The sequence below is a fragment of the Alosa pseudoharengus genome, unplaced genomic scaffold (assembly GCF_046254945.1).
Source record: "Alosa pseudoharengus isolate Yale_2024_CS ecotype anadromous, Long Island Sound unplaced genomic scaffold, YU_APseudo_1.1 YU_APseudo_1.1_scf_20, whole genome shotgun sequence".
Lineage (NCBI taxonomy): Eukaryota > Metazoa > Chordata > Actinopteri > Clupeiformes > Clupeidae > Alosa > Alosa pseudoharengus.
In genome coordinates, this window is record NW_027468664.1 from 31,298,250 (window position 1) to 31,320,749 (window position 22,500).

Below are 22,500 nucleotides of genomic sequence, written 5' to 3' on the forward strand. Positions count from 1 at the left end.
ACCACTTCAATGTCCTCACCCATCATGGAGACTGGTAGATGGGGTGCCTTCTTCCTCCTAAAATCCACCACCATTTCCGTGGTTTTAGCAGTGTTGAGGTGAAGACAGCACTTACTGTACCAGTCCCTAAAGGGGGGGGGGGGGGGGATTGGGATAAATGCAGAGACCAAATTTCCCTCACGGGATCAAAAGAGTATATACCTATACTTAAAAGCCTCCACCAGGTCCCTGTACTCCTGCTCCTGACCACTCCTAACACAGGCCACAATAGGCTCTCTCTTAGCCCCTCTGGCTCAGACAACTCCAACCAGAGAGCAATATCATGGCGTCGCAACGTTCCTTGCGAGAGAGATCATGAGAGGAAACTGGCGCTGCATGATCTGCCAAAAGTGCATACTGTAGCACAGCGAGCTCTGGACTGGGGCCGCACTGGACACAGCGGAGAGGATAGGGAGGCTTCAGAGTGTGTGTGTGTGTGTGTGTGTGTGTGCTCTTTACAGCAGCCCAGAGGGGAGGGAGGCTACTCAGCCTGTAGAGCCAGAGGCTGCACTTTAAAAAAGCCTGCTACTAGACACAACCGTTTACTTAACCCCATGGAAAAGTAACGTTCACTCTTGTTCATTTGATATTTTGCCACTAAACATATGGAATATCGTCATGACATTAATATATAAATTATAATGGTATTTCAATGGGCATCTGAGGATTCCAGGAGAAGCTAATATCCTGCTTTTAAGTATGCAATATGATTGAATGAAACTGGGGAATCCTCAAATGTATGTAATGGGGCATTTGTTTCCCTGCCCTTATTTAACAACAGTCTATTCTTTTGTAATTAATATTTTTTGTCTATTTGTATTTCAAAACGCAAACACTAGTACTCTGTCACTTGTATTGGTTCATGACTGCACCATTAAAACAATCAGACACTGCATAGAAAGTCAGCTAGCAGTAGCTAGTAGCTAGAAGTCTCTCCACGCAGGGGCCGGCTACACCTTTGAGATGCAGTCCGTGTGCATGTGTTGTGTGATGCATTCTGGGAAATCGTGCTGCATTTTGGGTAAACATGTTTGTAGCTTGCAAGCCAGGGGAGAGACGCGGCCCTGGACTTTTCACCTCACTGCCTCTCTGTGTTCATTCGCGCTCCCCTGTACTAAAACAATGAGCTCATTCTACTGGATCGGCACCGCAAACACTTCTCTTTGTGAGAAGGGAACCCCCACCCGAGTTGAGCGTTGACTCTCTTATCTCTGCTGCCACACAACACAATCACACACACACACACACACACACAAAACACACACACACACACACACACACACACTTACATTCATTCACACACACACACACTTACATTCATTCACACACACACACACACACACACACACACACACACACACAAGAAAGTTGACATGTGCGGGTAGTTCTAACGAGGTGGCTTGTGATAGGACAACAGGGGCATTCACAGCCACATTCTCCATCATTAGGAATCATTACATGGCTCTAATCCTTTCTACAAATTCCACAAATTCAATTTAAGGGTTCTAAGACACTAGGAAGCTTGTGACCTTGCATTCTCTCTCCCTGACAAGAGAGGAAGAGGTGCTGTCAATCACTTACCCAGGGGGTCTGCCTTGCCATCCTTATCTGGAACTGTGAACACGCCCACCACCTTATGGCCTTGTTTCCGTAGGTTGGAGTACACCTCTTGTCCAAACAAACTCTGTCCAATTAGAGCTAGTTTCAGCTTATTTTGGTAGTAGGCCTGTGTTGGAGGAAACGAGTAGAAAGGAAGACAAAGTGAATACTTAGCACCAACATGTCAGACATAAGAGGGTGGTTAGTCCTTGTGTAAGTTTACCGTTTTATATTCTCATTCAAAAAACACAAGTTATTATACCATACAACAGGGATAAGCCTGCTTGCATGATCTACAAGTGGCTAGTATGCAAAGCTAGTATGCAATATCAACATTGACCACCACAAAATGATTTTCCAGGTTGTACTAAATTGTGCTTAAATCACCACCACCACAAATAGGATTCAATTCTGTGAGAAACACTGGATCGTCCCTGGTTTGTCTCCTCCGTGTTGTAAAACACACACACCAAATATCAAACACACACACACAAACACACTTCGTGCCAACACCAATGGTTAACAACAGACTCCCCCTTTTGGCACACTCACGTCAGCCCATTAATCTTCAGAAAAGTTGATACGTTCATGGAATGAATTGGAGGGGACGTTTGCTACTTAGTTACCAGGATTACAACATTAACACAACATTATGGTTATTACATAGCCTATAGAAACTAACGTTTTGGCAGGCTAAACTCTTCTGTCGTGTAGTGTCCAGACGGTAGTTTTGTCCGAGCTGATTAGCGCTATTACGCCTGAGATAACACATATCACGGTCTGTCTGCCATAGTTTAACGTTACACTGTAGTTATTACAACTGGACATAGTTCCTCTTTTGCACTGCAAACATTATGTGTATTTGTAATTTAACAACCTCCAGAAGTTGACACAAAACAAATACACTGGGGACTGTATTTGAAAAACCTACTGTGTTGCTGGCGATTTACTTTTGGGGGTACTCATGAGCTCAGCTCCACGGAGTGTAGTGTAACCCGACCCCCAGACAGATTTTCTCCTCTTGCTGATGCAACTCGCTGAAGATCTGTCCACTGTGCCTGGCTAATGCGAGGCGGCTACGACAGCGTGCAATGGAAACGTGGCGAGACAACTCAAACTCTTGCGCGACACATGCTGCTGCTGCTGTAGGCCTACCCATGTTTAAACTTCCCAAAGCAACAGATAGGTGCCCTTCCCGGCTATTTTACAAATATGTGCATATCCTGAAACGTCACCAGCCCAATGCTAATCTGGCTGACTGGTCATAGGCGTCTGGCAGTGTCGGTTCCTGTCTAATGACAAATATGGCAATGAATGATTCACGTGTGTGGGGATGTAACATTTTGACATCTTCACCATGACAACGTTTACCTATCGCATGCAAGCTAGGTTCCCCAGGCAAGCGAGTTCAATACCTAGTCATTCATTCATTTTTACGAAGACAGAAACAATGTGGCGAAACAGACTGATGCTGAAAGAAGCATTAACGTTACTCACAGAGCTTGTGGAAAATTTCCTAATGATGGTGTTTGCTGTCCACAACATGGCGGCAAATTAAAAGAGCCCAAGAAAAAGGTTGTTAAAAATGGTGAGACCGACGGGGGCTGGGGACATGCACTTCTAGCGATGCACACCTGCCTTCGAGTGGGACAGAGGCAGGAGCTTCGGTTTGCTAGCGCTAGTTTATATTCGACGTGACTAGTCGCAGGCAAGGCAACGTGCGTGCGCGCTCACGACGTACACTTCCTCAACGGGAGTGGTCGTGCGGTTTCGTTAATGACTTATGTTAAATCTCATTACTAGTATTTCTGATGTTTTTAATGGAACACAGTATCGGGTCCAAACGGTTGATGAGCGGCTCAGGAGCCTAACGCAAATTATGTGTTTGCTGCATGATAACCTACTGCAGCTCCATCACTCATTTGAATAGCAGAAATTAATTGTTTAACCTCTTCCACACCCCCATGACCCTCAACACAATTGACATAATTTTATCAACATAACATGCATTTTATCAACATAATTTTATTTTATTGGCATATTTTAAGAATTTCCACGCCCACCATCGATGAACTCAATTTGACCTTTATTCCTCATGTTAAACCAAAACTGAACAGATTGCGCTCTCACAGAGAAAAATAAGCCCGTAGATGGGCTCTCGCTCTCATCTCACTTCATATCATAATAGCCTAGGCCTGGACATTTAATTATCAACACACCATCTCCTTAATTGTCTTTAAAAGGCTTTAACGTTGATTTGAGGAATTATTGCATTTTCTCTAACAGGGCCTATCATTTAATTTTAAAAGACTGAAATAGCCTGTTATAAGTGTTACAGCCGTCTGTGTTGGTGACCAGCACCTGCACCTGTCACATCTCCCAGCCTCTTGATCAGAGCAGTGAGCTCTCTTATCAAACATGACTCCAGTAATGCTGCACCAATCCACACCAAACTGCCTGAGACAGGTTTCCTTGGCCAAAGGTTTTTAACCATGATTCTTCCCAGGTCATCGACACACACACACACACACACTCACACAGAGAGAGAGATTATTCAACACAAGAGTTGTTTTTTCACTGTCTTGCAGTCTCAGTTGGTTTGTTTTGTGGCATTCTAGGCTATATTTGCAATTAATCACTTTAGTTTAAATGCTTCACTTGTACATTTTCACACATGAAGACTTTTTAAGTCGTTTTTGGTTTGGATCACACCATTACACAGTCTCTTAGCTTCTGTCTGTCTTGCACTATACCTGTCTATCTTTTCCCAAACAGTGCTAGAAATGCTAGGAGTGCTCTAAACACAACCTCTTATATAACTTGCTCTAAGAGCGGTATGTCGTCCACGTCCACCCAACTCTTCAAGGCCACTTTCCTGGCTGTGGATCAACCTGGCAAGTGTTCTTATGGGTTTTTCCATTCATTTATTCCCTGGCAGTCAGTCCTGGCTATAAACCAAATAGAGTAAGAATTCAAAGTTGGTTTTGGGAACAGAAATCACATGACAGTGACTACCTGTTAAGTGTTTCTGCATAGTCAGAGTGTTTGGATGTTATGGACATTATCCAAAATGTATCTGTATAGTCATAGGGCATTATGAATGGAATCATTATTGCACTTTGCCTTTTCTCATTATGTAGCCATTATCAACATTATGACAGATCGAAGATGAAACCAATTATATTATTTTATTACGTACAGTATGGCAAGGATATTTTCAGCACTGTTTGTTGGTTTGTTTATCTGTCAGCAAGATTGCACAAAACCTACCTGCACGACTTTCATGAAACCTAGTGTAGCATGGGCCCATGACCCCATGACCTTTTGGAGCAGATCCAAGTCGGGAGATGGCACATTGATTTCACTACCTGGCTCTAGCACCCTCTGCTGGCTTTGGTGCACCACTGTCCTTAGCAATGGGCTGTGCCCTCTTCTAGTATTCATTTGTGAATAAAATAAAGCTACCAAGCTACACTGATGACTTGATAAGAATGTGAATATTTGTAAATACATGTGTTGAATGTACAATGTTCGATTAAAGCAATCTCTGACCACTCGATCTGCAATGAGTTTTGCACAAACAAAGCACTACCACATGACATGGGGGAACAAAAAGTGATTTTATTTCTGTGCATAATTAACAATTCTGACGTGAAATCTTGAAAAGAGGACTAACAGTAAGAGCACTGCTGGTGGATTACACTCATAGCATTCACGCCCAGCCCGCAGAGGGTTGCCATGGAGATGACCTCTGACCCCCCTCCTTTGAGCTCAACCTATAGGAGAATCCGCGTAGACTCGTCATATGGATTTGGCATGAGGTGCAGGAGTTACGGACGACTCTGCACACTCACTGCTGAATGACACTTAAAAAAAAAAAAAATAATAATAATAATAATATTGAAACTTACGACTACTGCTTCAAAAAAGGTGCTGTTAACAGGGACTTGATCAACAACGGCCGTGTGTTTAGACTGTAGTTGAGGTGTTGTAACTACTCTTCCTAGTGGTACTTGAGGTCAGTGGTGTGGGGGACTGGGGGGGGAGGGGAGGGCAAAATGAAACAACAGTTATTGGAGGAGTGGGAAACAATGGTCCCGTAACTTTCTACCATTTTAGCGTTCTGGTCTAAAAGACTGAGGCGGTGTAATGTCCGTTGAGGAAAGAAGGTATGTGGTAATGCCCAAGGGGATACATAGGCCAGCTTCAACACACAAATTAGGGGAGGAAAAATGGGAGCGAAAGAGCACACACAAAAACACAGAGCCACAGCTTAACAACTGTCTGCTGACTGAAGGAGTGCGAGATTAACTGGTCTTTGCCTCTGTTCTGATCCGTTGTTCAAAGAGTGCAACATCTTGATGTACAGAACAGAACTGCTTATAAAAACTCCTGTTTTCAAGGTACCATTTCATGTAAATGCAAAAAGAAAGAAAAAAAGTTGCCAAGAATGTCTAGGTAAATGTCAGGCCACTTCAGGAACTCCCAGATACATCCATACAAGCAAGTTCTGTCAGATTTCCAAGCTGTACACAACATACACTTGTCAAATTCAAATACATGAATACATCTACCTTTACCTTCTTAAGTCAATGATATGCACAGGTACAACAGAAGTCAAATATGGCAGAAATCTCACAGGCTCGTTTCAATGGACTAGATTAAAAAAAGGTGGATGGGGGGGGGGCACACCCCAGGAGTGTGTGTGCATGCTGGGGGCTTCCTTTGGTGAGGGTTTCTCACTAGAACAGGTCAAAGGTCACATACTCCTTCTCAGGCTCTCCCAGGATTCTCTGAGGCAGGACCAGGGCCACGACAGATAGGAGGGTTTTTAGAGGAAACGGATTCCAGCACCAAACTGCACACCATCACATATCCTGGGAGGAGAGGTAGAAATCAGAATCAGCTTTATTGGCCAGGTTTGTGTATACAAACAAGGAATTTGAGTAAAAAATAGACTAAAAGAGAATATCACATTTTAGATTAAAAGGAATTAAACAAGAAGAGAAAGTTAAGAAATATACAATTAGAAAGAAAAATAGTGAGGAATAGTGCAATGTCTGTATTGACTAGAAATCAATTCTTAGAGTTATGGTTTGTACAGTATATTTATGTTTTTTGTTTATTTCATGATTTTGTTATTGATATTATTCATATTTTTACTATTTTGCTTAACCCTTAGAACCCTAAGCTGTTTTTAGGGCATTTTCACTACCTTTATTCATAAGGATTTATTCTGGTCATTGTAAGTGCCACACACACATATTATATATTGTCAGAGTCTAGGCTATCCAGATCTGCCATCATTTCATGTATTAGTACTAGCATTGATTTTATTTTGATTTTTAAAGAATTAAAATATAAAAATCATATTATAAAATTCTTATATTTTGACCTGTAAATAAACCTGTAAAATAAATGCCATTTTTTATTTAGCGATGAAAAATGACCATTCTGCGCTCCATATCTGTGACACGAACTGATCTGACCTGACTTGACCCAAGTTTGCCTGTTAGCATGTGTGACTATGGTGTATGCACTCATGATGATTCTCAACATTTTACTGCATTGCCATGAACAAAGTAAAGGCAAAAAAGGTGTTTCTTTGTTGAACAAATTGGGATGCAATGTGAGCCTTGAATTGGATGCCATGCAGGAATTTGCTAGGATCTCAAAACCGGATTATGAACATGTTTTGCCATAGAGAAACACACGATAGCGTTGGATTATAAACATGCTTTGCCACAAAAACAGACAAAAACGTGGGGTAAGTCCAGCTATATGAAGTTATTATTTTGCTGTCACTTCGTCTGTTTTATAACCCAGAAGGATGTATTTGGTATCAAATGATAGCTCTGTGTCTCCTCTTTCATCTAACATACGTGGCATATATATCCGATCACGGGTCCGCGAGTAATTACTCCGAGAGTAATGGGTGTGCAGCGTTGGTTTGTGTACATGACGTTAATATTTTGCAGTCACTTCGTCTGTTTTTATAAGCCAGAAAGATCGATATCCATGGTACCAATGGATAGCCCCGTTTCTCCTCTTTCATCTGATATGCTTGCCATATCTATGCGATCACGGGTTCGCGAGTAATTCAAGCGAGAGTAATGCATTGCGCAGGTGAACACAGAAAAGTATAGACTGTAAATATGATGCAATTTGATTTAATTTCATGATTTTTTTTAATTTTCATACTTGATCGTACAGACAAGTGTGTAGTCTCGTTGGAAAGCCCCACTTCTTCTCTGTCATGCGATAAAGGTTTAACTCGTTGCGATGAACAGTCGCGGAGCAATGTAACAGAGAAGAAAGGGTGTGTTTTTTGACGCACTTTGCGTCAATCGGGTTCTAAGGGTTAATGTGGGCTTAAGTTGTTTTGGATAAAAGCGTCTGTTAAATACAATAACGATAAACATAACCATAGAGAAAGGACTCCATTCAGTGTTCATTTTGTATGCAATTCACACAGTATTTAACCTACACTGGATAACCTAAACTCTGAAACTTGTGTTAAGTTGGTACCTGTCGCCGTTCTGGACCCCCATGGGAATGCAGTAGTTCAGCTCCAGGCGTGCGATGTTGCCCAGTCGGAGCACGATGCCCGCTCCGTAGGACCAGCGGATGCATTCGGCCAGCTTCTGCAGGTGAGCCCGCGGTCCCTCACCTACACACAGCATGACAGAGACACATTAGACTTCCTGCCCTCATTCAACAGTCTTCTAGGTTCCTGATGTCTTGCAGTATTTTTATCTTGAATAAAATAAAAAACAACACCTACAGATCATAATTTTGTGCTGAAAAGCACACTGTAGAAAATTTGATTCAGTCAATGTGGTATGATTTTTAAATGAGAAATCACTCCAATTGTTTTGAAATATGACAACAGTGCCACCTAGTGGTATGTATGGCAACTCCTATTTCCTTTCCAGTACTGCATCGTTTCCCAACCTTGGGGTCGGGACCCCATGTGGGGTCGCCTGAAATTAAAATGGGGTCGCCTGAGATACTGGGTATTTTACAATTGACCAGTACATTACATTAAAACATACATACATTAAATATTAAATATTAAAAACCCAATGATATCCAAGTTAAGTAACTAATTGGATCCTTCATTACAATCTGTAACAAAGTAGCAAAACATCCAGATGGGCAAAGCTAGACAAATTTGCTTGCGAGGGAAAATCAAAGTACTGGATGTTACAACAAAGATGTTGTGAATGATGGGGGTCACAAACGTTTTTGCGCATGTAAACATCATACCCCGATTTCAGAACCCCGGATAAGCCCTTATGCTAGGTGGAGTACTCTGGCAATTGCGCGATTGCATTAGAAACCACATTAGAAATATAAGGAGTGCCAATAGAACTTTATTGTTGGTAACCGGAATACTAGTATTCATCATGTGTACTGGGATATTAATAACCGGGTTTCTCTGTGTTCATGTAAACACCATATCCTGAGTATGATCAAAATCGGGATAAGCCTCATAACTGGGATACTGAAGTGCATTTAAACGCAGTCAATGAGGTACATTTTTTTATCAACCAATCACAATGATATGTTTTCAAATTTACTAGTGAGTCTGAGGCACTCAAGAGGATATTTGTAAGTAAAAAGCCTTTATTGAGCTTGGCTATCAATTAAAATCATGCCAACATGTTTCAGCCAAAATGGCCTTTTTCAGGGCAAGTTACTTTTTACTTACAAGTATCCTCTTGAGTGCCTCAGACTCACTACTAAATTTGAAATCGTGTTGGGTCTCTAAGCTGATGAGCACCAGAGGAGTACTAATTTCTCTACACCCAAAAGCAGCACTCCTGGTGAAACTCGTTTGTGCAATGATATGTTATTCATTTTCACAGAGTTAAGAAATTATTATGCACTGGCGGAAACAAAACATCTCTGGTTGTCAACGCAGCGGTTTACCCCAGAGGAGACGAAGGTTCATGAGCATTTCCAACATTTAAATGAAGGAAGCCATGTATACATGGAGCTCCCGTTTTTGTATGCAAACACACCCCAACAATACGCAGACCCACCACGTTTGCACATAGAATCAAAGTCATGTTATCAAATTAGCAAAAAATATTTTTGCAAATAAAAAATATTTTTGCTTTAATAAAAAATAAGTTGTTAAATAAGCTTTGACCGTGTTGCCAGCTGCATGGATAAAATGAGGACCCAGAATGTAAACAGTGCGGCTCTTGCTCTGACCATAATTGAGGTTGCAGAGGTTTCCAGCGTTGAGGAAGAAGTGTGTTCTGAAGAGGTCCCCGAAGCCACCCCGGCCAGGACGGAAGGGCAGAGGGGTGTACAGGTGCAGCCCGCCAGCCCAGTAGGCCTCTCCGCCCAAATAATCACCTGAGTGGACAATGCAGAAACACACACGTACAGTATTACACAGGCAGCAGCTCACCTCAGTCAGTCTGTTAAATACTTAAGTAACATGGCACGAGTGAGAGTGGGGTTGGTAAAGGACATATCCAGGGTAGTGGTTTGGCTGTAGGCAAAAGGCTGGAGGCTGAGTGCCACAGGTAACCACAGCCGTGGTTATATCCTTTACCAGTGCCACAATCACGAGTGCCTGGTTGCTTTTATACAACAGTTCCACTTACAACTAATTGAGCGCTTTGGGTTGCACACAAAAATGTGCTACATAAATAAAAGTGACTTGACTTGACTTAATCAAGTTTAAAGTAAATTCATATTTCAAACCATTCAAGTATATTAAAATGTTACAATAAAGAATTTATAATACAGAAATGTCGACCCGTGAATAGCTCTAATCAGCTAATTAAGTCAAAACACAGACAATGGTTTCCTGAGCCTTTAATCTCTCACTCTGGGCAGGACAATGGACTTTTCCCACAATATTCAATTTTGTTTAGATGCACCTGTAGTTCCAATCAATAGTCTGGGCCTCTACTGGAAAAAAGTAACTCTGCAGCCAAATAGAGTGAGATAGGCCATATGTGCACAATAGTTTGCACACTCGCTTGTCCTCACGTAATATATATATACGTTAATCTGATCAATCTCCCTACTCCATTTCCTCCAGTTTCTCACTCAATAATTGTAAAATGTGAATGTATGAAATCGCTGCTCTCTCGCTTTGAATGAATGGAATCTCTGTGTCCGACAATTAAAAGTAAAATGCAGAATGATTACCAGCAGTAAAGAGTTCGAGTGGCACCACTCTGGGATGTTTCTTGTCCAATCAGAAATGAATACTTAGTTCGACCGGACCTAACTGTTGTATATTTTAGCAATATGATTGGGAGTGGGGTTGGCGTTGGTAAAGGGCATCCCCATGGCTGTAAAGGTCATCAGCAATATTCATGTCAAGTTCAAGTTCAAGTGGGGTTGTGCCTGGATTTCTCCACTCATGGAATGCCTCTTGTCCAATCAAATGAATAAATCGTAACTGTCGTAACCGCTTCGCGTCGGGGCCGTTTTACAACCTCGACCGTGCATTAACTTCTGTGAACAGACCACCGTGTCGTCCATTATCCCTTACTTATTTGGATAGATAGATATATGACATTGCCACACAACAATGTTGGTGGTAATTGTTGTTACACAAAGAGGTAGCTCAATCCGGTAAAAGAGAAAACAAAGAAAAACAAAACAAAAAGGTAAATAAAGATGAATTTTGCAGCGTTCAGGAGTTAGCCTGATGATGGATGGTATTGGGCAGCTACATTAGTAAGATGGCAGCTCTCCTGCTCACCTTCACTCTGAGGGCCAATGCTGTACATTCCAAAGCCTCTCACACTGGTTGGACCACCCAGATAAAACCTGCAAAGGAGACAGCAAAACATCCAATAAGGGCAGATTCACAGACCGTACTGAGGATTTTAACACACTTGCAAAGGCCTAGGTGAAGGTTGCAACGTTAATGTTAACATTTCAATTCTTCAATGTCATATGTATGTATTGTGACAGTAAATCTGTATTCAATTGCCCTCTCTCTCTCTCTCTACAGGCTTAATGAGCCAAATAGGATCCTTTAACCCTCTCTGATTAATTCAATCATCAGTTTAACAAACGTCACATGGTTGTATTTGTTCAGACACTTAACATCACAGACACTAAGCTCTTATAGACAGACAGTTACATTTATGTACTTATTATAGCAATATTAATTGCTTTAATACCACAGCAACAACACATAGTATTTGCGGATGCAAGAATTGTCCGAAAGCCAGGAACAACTGACCTGTCGGCGATAGAGGACGGCTTTCCCCCAATAGGCATAAGCATCCCTCCCCAGAGAGAGGCAGAAAGGACCTGAAAGAACACAGACCCTCATCAGGGATATGGCCTCATCAGTGGGACGCTAACACTATAGGTTAGCATTAGCCCTGTTGCCCATTCACAGACCCTCATCAGAGATATGGCCTCATCAGTGGGACGCTAACACTATAGGTTAGCATTAGCCCTGTTGCCCATTCACAGACCCTCATCAGAGATATGGCCTCATCAGTGGGACGCTAACACTATAGGTTAGCATTAGCCCTGTTGCCCATTCACAGACCCTCATCAGAGATATGGCCTCATCAGTGGGACGCTAACACTATAGGTTAGCATTAGCCCTGTTGCCCATTCACAGACCCTCATCAGAGATATGGCCTCATCAGTGGGACGCTAACACTATAGGTTAGCATTAGCCCTGTTGCCCATTCACAGACCCTCATCAGAGATATGGCCTCGTCAGTGGGACGCTAACACTATAGGTTAGCATTAGCCCTGTTGCCCATTCACAGACCCTCATCAGAGATATGGCCTCGTCAGTGGGACGCTAACGCTATAGGTTAGCATTAGCTCTGTTGCCCATTCACAGACCCTCATCAGAGATATGCCCTCGTCAGGGGTACGTTAACACTCTAGGTTAGCATTAGCTCTGTTGCCCATTCACAGACCCTCATCAGAGATATGCCCTCATCAGGGGTACGTTAACACTCTAGGTTAGCATTAGCCCTGTTGCCCATTCACAGACCCTCATCAGAGACATGCCCTCGTCAGGGGTACGTTAACACTCTAGGTTAGCATTAGCCCTGTTGTCCATTCTCAGGACAATATACATTTCTTCAGTTCTCACATGTCTTGATATAACTCTTGAACAGTCCCTGGAACCAACTAGAATATTTCAGCATGCCAGCATCCTCATACTTTGCCTTACACAAACCAATACCTCTTAAACACATAAAAACACATTAAAGAGAGGAATGTATTTCCAAGTAGGAACTTTTTTAGGTAATTTTTCAACTGGGAACTAAAATATGAAAATATGACATTTCGGCAAATGTATTAGCAAAAGTACAAAATAAAAGCAATAGCAAAACTGAAACCGCAAACAGAGCTGACCCGATTTATAAAGTAGACACAGCAGCATGGTCAATTACACCTGAAGTTGGTGGAAAATCTCAGACAATGAAAAACTGTGAATGCAATGACATCAGGCTTCTGAGTGGATGGGTGGATGTACTGACCGATCCGAAGAGGAAGGGTCTGTTCAGCTGCAGTTCCAAGTCCTCCTTCAGGAAGCTGGCGTCCCCACCTGTGTAGCCTGCCAGCTCCTACAACAGGAAACGACACAAACCCTTTCAGCCGCTGTCCCTTTAACAATGCAAAACCCGCCAAGCCTCATACAAACATGCTCCATGACCCCACTGACCAGATAGTGTCTGTTTGTTTTCCTGCCATAATCCAAAGACAGATTTAAGGCTGGGCGAATGGGAGAGGTACACACACCTGGTTGAGCCGCAGTAAGGCACCTCTCCTGGGTAGGATAGCAGAGTTCCTGGTGTCTATGGCCATTGTGTGCTAGGAAAGCAGAAAAAGACGGTCGTCAAAGGCCATTTTGAGTATTCAGCCTGTGTGCTGTAATGTCAAACATCCTGACAGTGCCTGAGGTATCAGTAAAGTATGGCAGTCTTGTATGCCACAGCTATTAACAAGGCTATATAAAGGGAGTGGGACGAAACAGCTGCCTGGAGTTAAGAGTATTGTCTGCTCATGGCCAACGCTGGCTTATCACCATTTACCGCTACACAGATCCTACAAGCACCAGGCCTTCAGCTCACGGCCTATACCTCCTAGATGTATATTTAGCATCTTGTGCCAGGCTGGTCGGTCTGCAGTAAAAATAGCTCAGCACGTGATACTGGTCAACGGTTTTTCGTTCAGAACTGGTGACAACCTCTTGGAAGGCTGATGATAAAGCTTCTGTTTATAAGCAAGACGAAGCAAACTCACTTTCAGTCTCTTTTAAGCATGCCTTTGGGACTAAATCTAATTGTCATTTTTTGTAGGATGGAATTTTAGCCATTTTATGCCCAGTCTGAGCTTTCATTTGAACTCCTCCTTTGTGACACATTAGACACTTCTGACCACAGAGATTTCTCTTTCATGGCCTGAAGACGGCAGCAACGGTACCGAGAGAGAGGACTTGAGCGAGTGTCCACTCTCCTCCCGCACAGCGAACGAGGCACTGCGGGCCAGACAGCCCAGCTCTCTCCAGACGCCCTCCCACTTCAGCGTGTGTGTGGTCATCCACAGGGGGAACTGCAGGGAGACAGATGGGGAGAGAGAGAGAGAGAAAGAGAGAGAGAGAGGGAGAGAGAGAGAGAGAGAGAGAGGGAGAGAGAGAGAGACGGTCAGTCAAAAGGTTTCACACACTGAACAGGACTATTTCACTTTCACGATCACGTGAGCCACACTGAACAGGACTATTTCACTTTCACGATCACGTGAGCCACATACGTTTAATTCTGTGGAGACTCCTCGGTCGGTTTCCTTCAGGGAACTCCAAGGGAACTGGCCAGTCACTTTATAGAGATTCAGAGTAAAGCTGGGGAGAAACACACACACACACACACACTTTACATAACAGTTACCTTTTAAACCTGTAGACCATTGTAAAGATAATATTCAAATGTGGATGGAAAATGCATGACAATCAGGTCGCCTATGCAGGTTTTGGAAATGGTAAGTTCAATGAGCCACGCATTTGGTGTGTAGTAGATGTAGAAAAGAGATTTGTGGCTGTGAGAAGGCTTACTTGCGTTCAAAATGGCCTGGCTGGGGCTTAAAAAAGGACAGGCCATAGGAGGTCTCCTTTGTGCCATATGAGAACTGGAAGGTCGCTTTTTCTCCACGGCCAAGAGCATTGGGCAGCTTCAGACCCAGCACCTGGGAGGAGAAAAAACAGGGGGTCAGGATTTATTGGGGTCACTTCAGCCTCTTTTCAGCCACCATATTCAAATGCTCACTTCTTCACACATCACATTCACAACAAACCAATTAGGTGTCACATCACTATTAAACACAAACGTATGATGTCTATTTTAATTTAATAACACTTATAGAGCGCCAAAACATTGCACATGTCTCATGTCTGTGTGATGTCTATGTGGATTGGTGGATGAGCTGGCGATTTCCTGCTGGGAGGATCAGCCAATCCATGGATGGATGACATCATTTATGACCATTGGTTATATGGCACCTAATTGGCTTGTTTATGAAAATGTGAGTATTGGCTACTCACTTCTGCCCATATTAAGATATCAGTTTTTGTTTTTTGTTTACGTATTATTAGTATACATTTTCACAGTGTTCTATGAAGGTTAAAGTTATATCACATTCTAACATCTACATGTGTGTGTGTGTGTGTGTGTGTGTGTGGCGTACCATGCTGCCCTCGTTGTTTCCAACCATTGTGTTGTAACTGCCAGTCAGCCTTTTAAGTTCAGTCACCTCAAATGTGACGTCTAGACCGTTGGGCAGGGCGTCAGCGCCTGATGACGAAGAAAAAAAGACAGAAATAGTTTCATTACAATACACACACACCTGTATACCAGCATGTCACACACCTGTAGTACACACACATCCCGTAAGCATGGATATCTGTGCTTCAGGTACCTTCAGAGACATCAATGAGCACCTCCACCTCCTTAAATATGCCCAGGCGGAGCAGTTTCATTCTGGCATCATGGGACTTCTTCATCACCTGGAGAGACAGAGTGCAGAGGCTGACACACTAACACGCCATTATTATTATTTTTTTGTTTTTGTTTTTAAAAACTGCCTTTCTATGATATACTGGAGCCCAAAGATGAGGGCAAACAACTCACTGCTTTCTCTACTTCACTACTTACGTCTATCAAGTTCTTGGCATCGAAGACTTCGGCGATCTCGTACCCCAGGTAGTCCTCCTTTGTTCGGCCTAAACCCTCAATGTTGACATGCTGAACAACAACCTGAAAGACAGCGTTAAATAACCATACCATACTGTTACATGTATAAAGCTGTCATGACATTCTAATAAATTACTTATAAATCACAAGCTTTGGCAACAAACTCACTCTAAGGGCTATAGCCCACATATTGCATCTCTGAGCTGTCATTCAGAGACGCATGCTACTGAACTTAACTATGCCAAATCCATTGGTAGCTTTCAAGTAGAAAACCTGCAGCAATATCTGTGTATACTGTTCATCAAACTAGGACCCCTGTGGCAATTATGTAATATTACAATGTAAGTTACAAAGGCTGCAACACTGTCTGGTTGGGAGTGCAGTAGCTATAGAGGACCTCACACAGCAGGTAGAAATGTGAGTTCATATCACGAAGCTGACAGGTCGCACTTACGTTTCTGTTCTCCAGAATTTCTTGTTTCGTGTCCTGTTCCGGTTCCATGCCCTCCATATCGTCGTGGTTGACGCCCAAGTCGCGTCCCTGCATTGGCAGCGGGTCTAAACTCTAGAGAACGAACAAGTTAGATTAACAGCACCTCAAAGGTAACTCAGTTAAGACAGACAATGTGAGCACTTTCCATGATCGTGCTAGACAGTCACAGTTCTGCTACGTTTTCCCATGTTCATACATTAGGAATACAACTAATTTGGTCGTGCAACTGTACAGCATATTAACGCAGAAATACAGTCAAGAATTCAGCGTTAACTAACAATACAGTTAAACAACCCATATACGACGGCTGGGTCTGACAGACGCGAAATGGAAAACTGGACGAGCTAGCAAGCAAGCAAGTGTGCTACACAAAAGAGGGGAGAGGTCATTCTCAATTGTAGGACGCTTTGAGTTAATCGGAAATATGTTTACCCTGGCATGTACAGTCCCCATGCTGGATCGTTCGTTGCAATAAATATGTCCTTAAAATATGTTGAAGCGACGTTTCAATCGGAGAAACACAAAAAATCTCTTGTTATTCAGCAGTGGACCCAGCCCCCTTCAAGGAAGACGCCATGACACTCAGACGCTGGGTCTGTCGGGGGCTCTGATTGGTCACAATAGGATTACTGTCATTCTAAACTAGGCGGGGTAAATTTGTCAGACTGAGGGAGCGCGCCTCGTGAACGACCATTCCATACATGCAGATGGCCTCTTCTACAGGCCCACTGCTGCAGTGTCCCAGCGGGGGGTGGGAATGGGACAAAGAAGCCCAAGCTGAGTCAACCAAACAGTGCTTACGTTCTCATACTGTAGTGTACTGTAGTGACTATACTACTAAGCCAGCAATTGCTTGATGTCTCTGCACTTGTTGCTCATTTCATGAGCCGAGAATGGTAGGTTGATATTTTGGACATTCTACACATAAGGATTGGCTACACACACTTTCTTCAAACACTTGTCTTACCCTACTCACAGCAGGTCATCGCTTTCAGCGTGCTGCTCAATATTTTGGGTAGCATAGCCTACAAACAGCAGAGGGCACTATGACCTCACTTGCCTCAGAGCGGCTCTGACTTGCCTTAGCATCATAGTTTGCGCAACCAAGCCCAAAGTGAGATTCCTTCAAAAAAATCTACCTTCCTCAAAAATTACAACATCCCGAGAAAACATAGTCTTACGGCAAATATACGCCACAAGAAGCAATAAACATTTGCCAAATCTTGCATTCGATTTGGTAGGCTGTTTTCAACGTTGGGAAAAGCAAAGGACTAATTGACCAAGTAGGCCTATAGGCTAGCTAGCCTATAAAGGAGTCTGGCATGACGCCCTGGCAAGTAAGAAAGTGGATAGCCTAGGCCTATGCAATACAGTCTAACAAGACATTAGAAAAAGATGTCGTGGAATAATTCAAAATGCCACTATAATTTAATTCTCCCCAAACTGAATAGCATGTCTATGCCCATATTGCCTCTACGACTTAACGGAAACAAACGTCTGCCTCACATGGGTCTAACCTTTAAATGGATGCTCAAGAAGAACAATAATGATATTATTTGCCCGTGTCCATGGATGCAAGAGAAGAGATCTATTGATTACATTTTCCAAGGAAGAAGACACAGTGGTCGCACCCAATTTAATCAATCCTCCCTCCTCCTCCTCTTCTCCCCGAATCAGTCTCTCTCTCTCTTGCTCTATCTCTTCTCTCTCCCCCTCTCTCTTACACCTCCAATCTCCTCCTCAAATGTGTGCAAACCAATCAGGAGCCGGCGTGCCGCGCGGAGGTCTCTGTGTCCTCACTCCCTCTGCCAGTACCAAAACGGTCCTCTTATCAAAGAAACACACAACCTAAAAACTGCATTCAATCACCGCTTTTAACATGGGAAGTGCTTGTTTTTCCTGGGACGTTTGTTTGTTTTTCGCCCTCATAAATACTTGCGGTGCAATGGCAAACGTGGCTCTCTCAGGTAAGAGGATTCGCCTCTTCTTTCAATCCTTCTCTCACTGTCTATCCACTCATTTTTATAACACATCTCAGTATGCCTGATTTTCTCTTGGAAAGTCGTCTTTGGCTGGTCTGTATCTGAAGTGTTTCTAAAAAGAAAAAGTAGAGTTTATTTTCAGTGGTGTGGCTGTTTGTCTAGCAATTTAATATGTAAGCTAATTAGTGCTGCATTAACTTTTTGAATTGCTCAGTCTAGTCACACTGAAGTGAGAAAGTCCTAAATGCGATTGCCTAACTGGTGCGATCACTGCGGCTTCAGCCGCATCGGAAATTAAAAGTGCGTGCGTAAAACAATAATATTGGCCATATAGTAAGTATTACAAAGATTAAATGTCCAGCATTTACCATGGTTTAAAAGTTTCATTTAATTCCTGGCGGCTTCCCCGAAGTCTCTCTAATGAGCATTGGGAACAGAAGCGCCGTGAATGGCCGGTGCGCATCTGGAATGACCCTGCCCACGGTGCCGCTCGATCTGTGAAAAAGGTGCCATTTAATGAGGCGCTGTGTGACGAGGCAGTTTTCTCCGGTCTGGTTGAATGAATCGTGCTTGTGATCTGATGCCGCGCATCTTCTTCTGGTTCAGCGCCCTGCCCCTAAGGGGGGTCCATATGGACCGCAGCGGGGAGCAGGATTGAGGTCCATCACGGTCCCTGAAGGTGTCGATCAAGCGAGTTATCGACCACTGTTCAGCAGCCGGCGACACGCTTTGTGATTCCCAATAGTGCATGCCGGGGATGAGAAGTCAATATCGAGACATGTACCCAGGGGTGATCGAGTGGGCTTTGTTAACCCTTGAATGATGGATAGGCAAGATCCAATTTTCACGTAACCAATTCATTTGTTTGCGCTGCAAGTTGGCCAGTGTTTCTTTATGTTGAGGTCATTTCATTAGATTATTTAAAAATCACTCCCGTTAGACTTTATTTCATTCTGGTACATTCATTGTATACCTGCTTCCATATCCTCAGGCTATAAGCTGGCTGCATAACTGAAAGACTTTTTGTCTTTTGTTTTTCTGACTGCCCCTAACATTATTGCTCCTTTAATCCCCCCCTCTTGTCTGGGAGAAAACTGAGCAGTCATCCACTCTATAAAAAAAATATTGTAATTTCATTTTTATTGTTTATTTATTGGCGTTTTTGTATTCCTGGGCGAGGGGCCAGGGAGCGGGGGGCTTAACCCCTCGTCAGAGCGGGCGGTTGGAAATAAACGCGGGGCTTATGGGTCCATGCCTGTCTGAGACCGGCTATTTTTACACAGATGAAGCGCAGAGATTTGGAGCAGTGGGGTAAACTGCGGCCCCATCTCCAACACAAATGACAGACAGATCAGGCACAAAATAAGACAGAGAGACAGACTGAAAGAGAGAGAGAGAGAGAGAGAGAGAGAGAGAGAGAGATAAGGAGAGAGAGAGGGGAGACCTCAAGCGCCCATTCGCATCAATCTGCATCAATTCGGGGCAGGCACTGAGATAAGCGGGGCTAGCCCCGGGGTTTAGCCCCAGATGTGCCTTGGCCCCTCGAACAATAACCATGTCAATTAGAATCCTCCCGGGCTGGTAGGCGAGGGAGGGCGCCGGCCGCCTCTCCACATGTCCGTCCACTGCCTCATTTACCCATCATCCCCCAGCTCTCTGTGTTTGCACAACGTTTGGCACGAAGTTTGCACAACGTTATATGTGTGGTGTCCTGTTGAGGTCTAGTTTTGATCATTTCTTTTGTGTTTATGCTAATAATACAATAAAATCTATTCAATAGATCCAACAGCTTCCAAGTCCAAAACTGATGTCCAGTTGGATGAAAGTATGAAATGTAATTAATTCTTGCAGCAACGCTTCTCTTCTGACTAGTTTGCTGGTGTGCAGTTATGGTGAAACACTGTTTTTTTGCATGTATTTCCCTAAATGTTGGATTTTAAAGAGAGGACAGATTGCACTATAATTTGAGTTGCATCAGAGTCATGCTTTTCCATCTTTCCGGTGCCTCTTTTCACCATAAAAACATCCCTAATAACTGGTGTCCTGCTGGAGTGTGGAGTCTGGCACGCTTCTCCTTTGAAAGCACAAGATAATTCAGGGTTTGATTTGCAAAAGAAACACAATCTCTCAAATGAGAAAATTATTCGTGCAATTTTGGTAATAGCCACTCTTCGGTGGGAAGTGACCACAGACGTTGTTGTGGTTTCGCAGCCCGAGCATACTGATTCTGTTTTTTATTTATTTATCTTATTTTTTTCACTCTCTCTCTCTTTTTCTTGAATTTCTTTTTGATTAGTCCCGGACACAGACGAGTGCTCGGAGTCCACGGACGACTGTCACATTGACGCCATTTGCCAGAACACCCCCAAGTCCTTTAAGTGCATCTGCAAGCCTGGATACAAAGGAGATGGGAAACAATGTGAAGGTGAGCATATGTCTGATCTCACGCATGTGTGTGTGTTGAAACTGGCTTCTGAGTATGTGCATTTTATTTTGTTAACATGGTCATTTGGTTTGGGTGTGTGTATGTGTGTGTGTGTGTGTTTGTGTGTGTGTGTTTGTGTGTGTGTGTGTGTGTGTCTGTGTCTGTGTCTGTGTGTCTGTGTAGCTGTGTGCATGCAATTGCTCTTGACGTGTGGCCATTCTTATATACTCTGAAGTGTGCGTCTGTGTGTTTGTCTGCCAGTCTTAACTGGTGGATAAGGCATGGTTGGCTAATGGCAGGTCATCCAGCTGTTTCATAGTAGCTCCCACCCCCACCACCATCACTGCCGTCACTCCCCACCCCCTCCTCCCATTGCCCGGGGCCCCCCCATGGACTCTCCTAATTAGAGTGGAGGAAGTGGACTTGGGAAGGTGTGAGCCAGAGGGGGGTGGGAGAGGGGGGAGCACCTGGCTGTGCCTTCACACCTCCCCCTCGTTTTCTGCCTGAGAGCACGCCACAGCTGGAGGGAACACACACACACACACACACACACACACACACACACACACACACGCATACACAAATACACAAATGAACACATGAATACACACAAACAAAAGTACACATACACACATATACACAAGTAAGGCTGCACTGTTACAACTATCGTTATACTCACACACACACACACACACACACACACACACACACACACACACACACACACACACACACACACACACACACACACACACACACACACACACACACACACACACACACACACACACACACACACACAGAGACATGCACACAGACATGTACAGCAACACATTTGCTTAGAACGGAAAAGCTGCCATACAGCCATAAAGGCATACACACATTTTCATAACACACACCGACATACACACACAGGCTTTGCATTTAACTATGCCTGCTCAAAATGACCTGCCCATCGCGTTCGCCACTCTAAAGTGATTCAATACTTCAAACTGCTTACTCCCGACTTACCGTAAGAGACCTACCTCCCATGCCAGGGGAGGCTATAGGGAACATTTATGCTCACGAGATCAGGTTTGAGATGCAGACTGCACTGTTTGCTCTGGTTCTCTGGAGCAGGGCCTATTCAAATGCAGCCTACTTATATATGCGTCTGTGGGAGACTGTGAGAGCTAATACAGGAGTCCTTTCCAGTGCATCGCAGTTTTAGTATATTTATCTGTTTACCTGTGTCGCCGGTAAGAACATGCACACATAAACATGCACACACACTCACCCTTACACGTATACAAACACTTGCACAGGCAAACACACACACACACACACACACACACACACACACACACACACACACACACACACTCATTTACCCACATAGACACGCACTTGCACAGTCAAACACACACATACTCATACAGTGATTTAGTGCTGTTTTTGAGCTATATATGTGGTTCTCTAAAGTAGCTTGCCATGATGTGTGCTGGTCCCTGACACACCTGGTTTCTGAGTGGAGAGGTCTGGCTTCCTCTCCCAGTCCACTTTCTCCAAACCTGTGCCCAGTCCACTCTTCCAGACCTGTACCCACTCTTCCAGACCTGTGCCCAGTCCACTCTTCCAGACCTGTACCCACTCTTCCAGACCTGTACCCACTCTTCCAGACCTGTACCCACTCTTCCAGACCTGTGCCCAGTCCACTCTTCCAGACCTGTACCCACTCTTCCAGACCTGTACCCACTCTTCCAGACCTGTACCCAC

General features: G+C 43.7%; 3 protein-coding genes across 4 annotated transcripts in view; 1 reads left to right on the forward strand and 2 right to left on the reverse strand.

Annotated features, from left to right (window-relative positions):
• aldh1l2 (aldehyde dehydrogenase 1 family, member L2) overlaps window positions 1–3,302 on the reverse strand; it is a 21,584-nt gene extending 18,282 nt beyond the window's left edge. Inside the window, exons 1-2 of one of the 2 annotated variants that reach the window (XM_076297099.1) lie at window positions 3,136–3,302; window positions 1,621–1,765 (exon numbers count right to left, since the gene is read on the reverse strand). In XM_076297099.1, coding sequence (XP_076153214.1) covers window positions 1,621–1,765; window positions 3,136–3,183 — 193 coding nt within the window. In that variant the 5' untranslated portion in view covers window positions 3,184–3,302. Of the gene's footprint in view, window positions 1–1,620; window positions 1,766–2,569; window positions 2,770–3,135 lie in introns of those variants that run through there. The other variant, XM_076297100.1, reaches the window with a different exon arrangement.
• Window positions 3,303–5,239: 1,937 nt separating this feature from the next.
• samm50l (sorting and assembly machinery component 50 homolog, like) lies at window positions 5,240–16,923 on the reverse strand. The gene is made up of 15 exons (XM_076297102.1): window positions 16,771–16,923; window positions 16,300–16,410; window positions 15,807–15,908; window positions 15,571–15,658; window positions 15,340–15,446; window positions 14,711–14,841; window positions 14,413–14,500; window positions 14,086–14,214; window positions 13,402–13,473; window positions 13,140–13,226; window positions 11,867–11,937; window positions 11,378–11,445; window positions 9,862–10,008; window positions 8,167–8,308; window positions 5,240–6,515 (listed from the first exon to the last, which is right to left on the reverse strand). Exons 1-15 carry the CDS (start codon window positions 16,789–16,791, stop codon window positions 6,470–6,472), a joined length of 1,410 nt encoding a protein of 469 aa, XP_076153217.1. The 5' UTR covers window positions 16,792–16,923; the 3' UTR covers window positions 5,240–6,469.
• Window positions 16,924–18,283: 1,360 nt separating this feature from the next.
• Window positions 18,284–22,500, forward strand: part of scube1 (signal peptide, CUB domain, EGF-like 1) — a 100,368-nt gene continuing 96,151 nt past the window's right edge. The window contains exons 1-2 of the mRNA XM_076297223.1: window positions 18,284–18,305; window positions 20,617–20,745. Coding sequence (XP_076153338.1) covers window positions 18,284–18,305; window positions 20,617–20,745 — 151 coding nt within the window. The remainder of the gene's footprint in view (window positions 18,306–20,616; window positions 20,746–22,500) is intronic.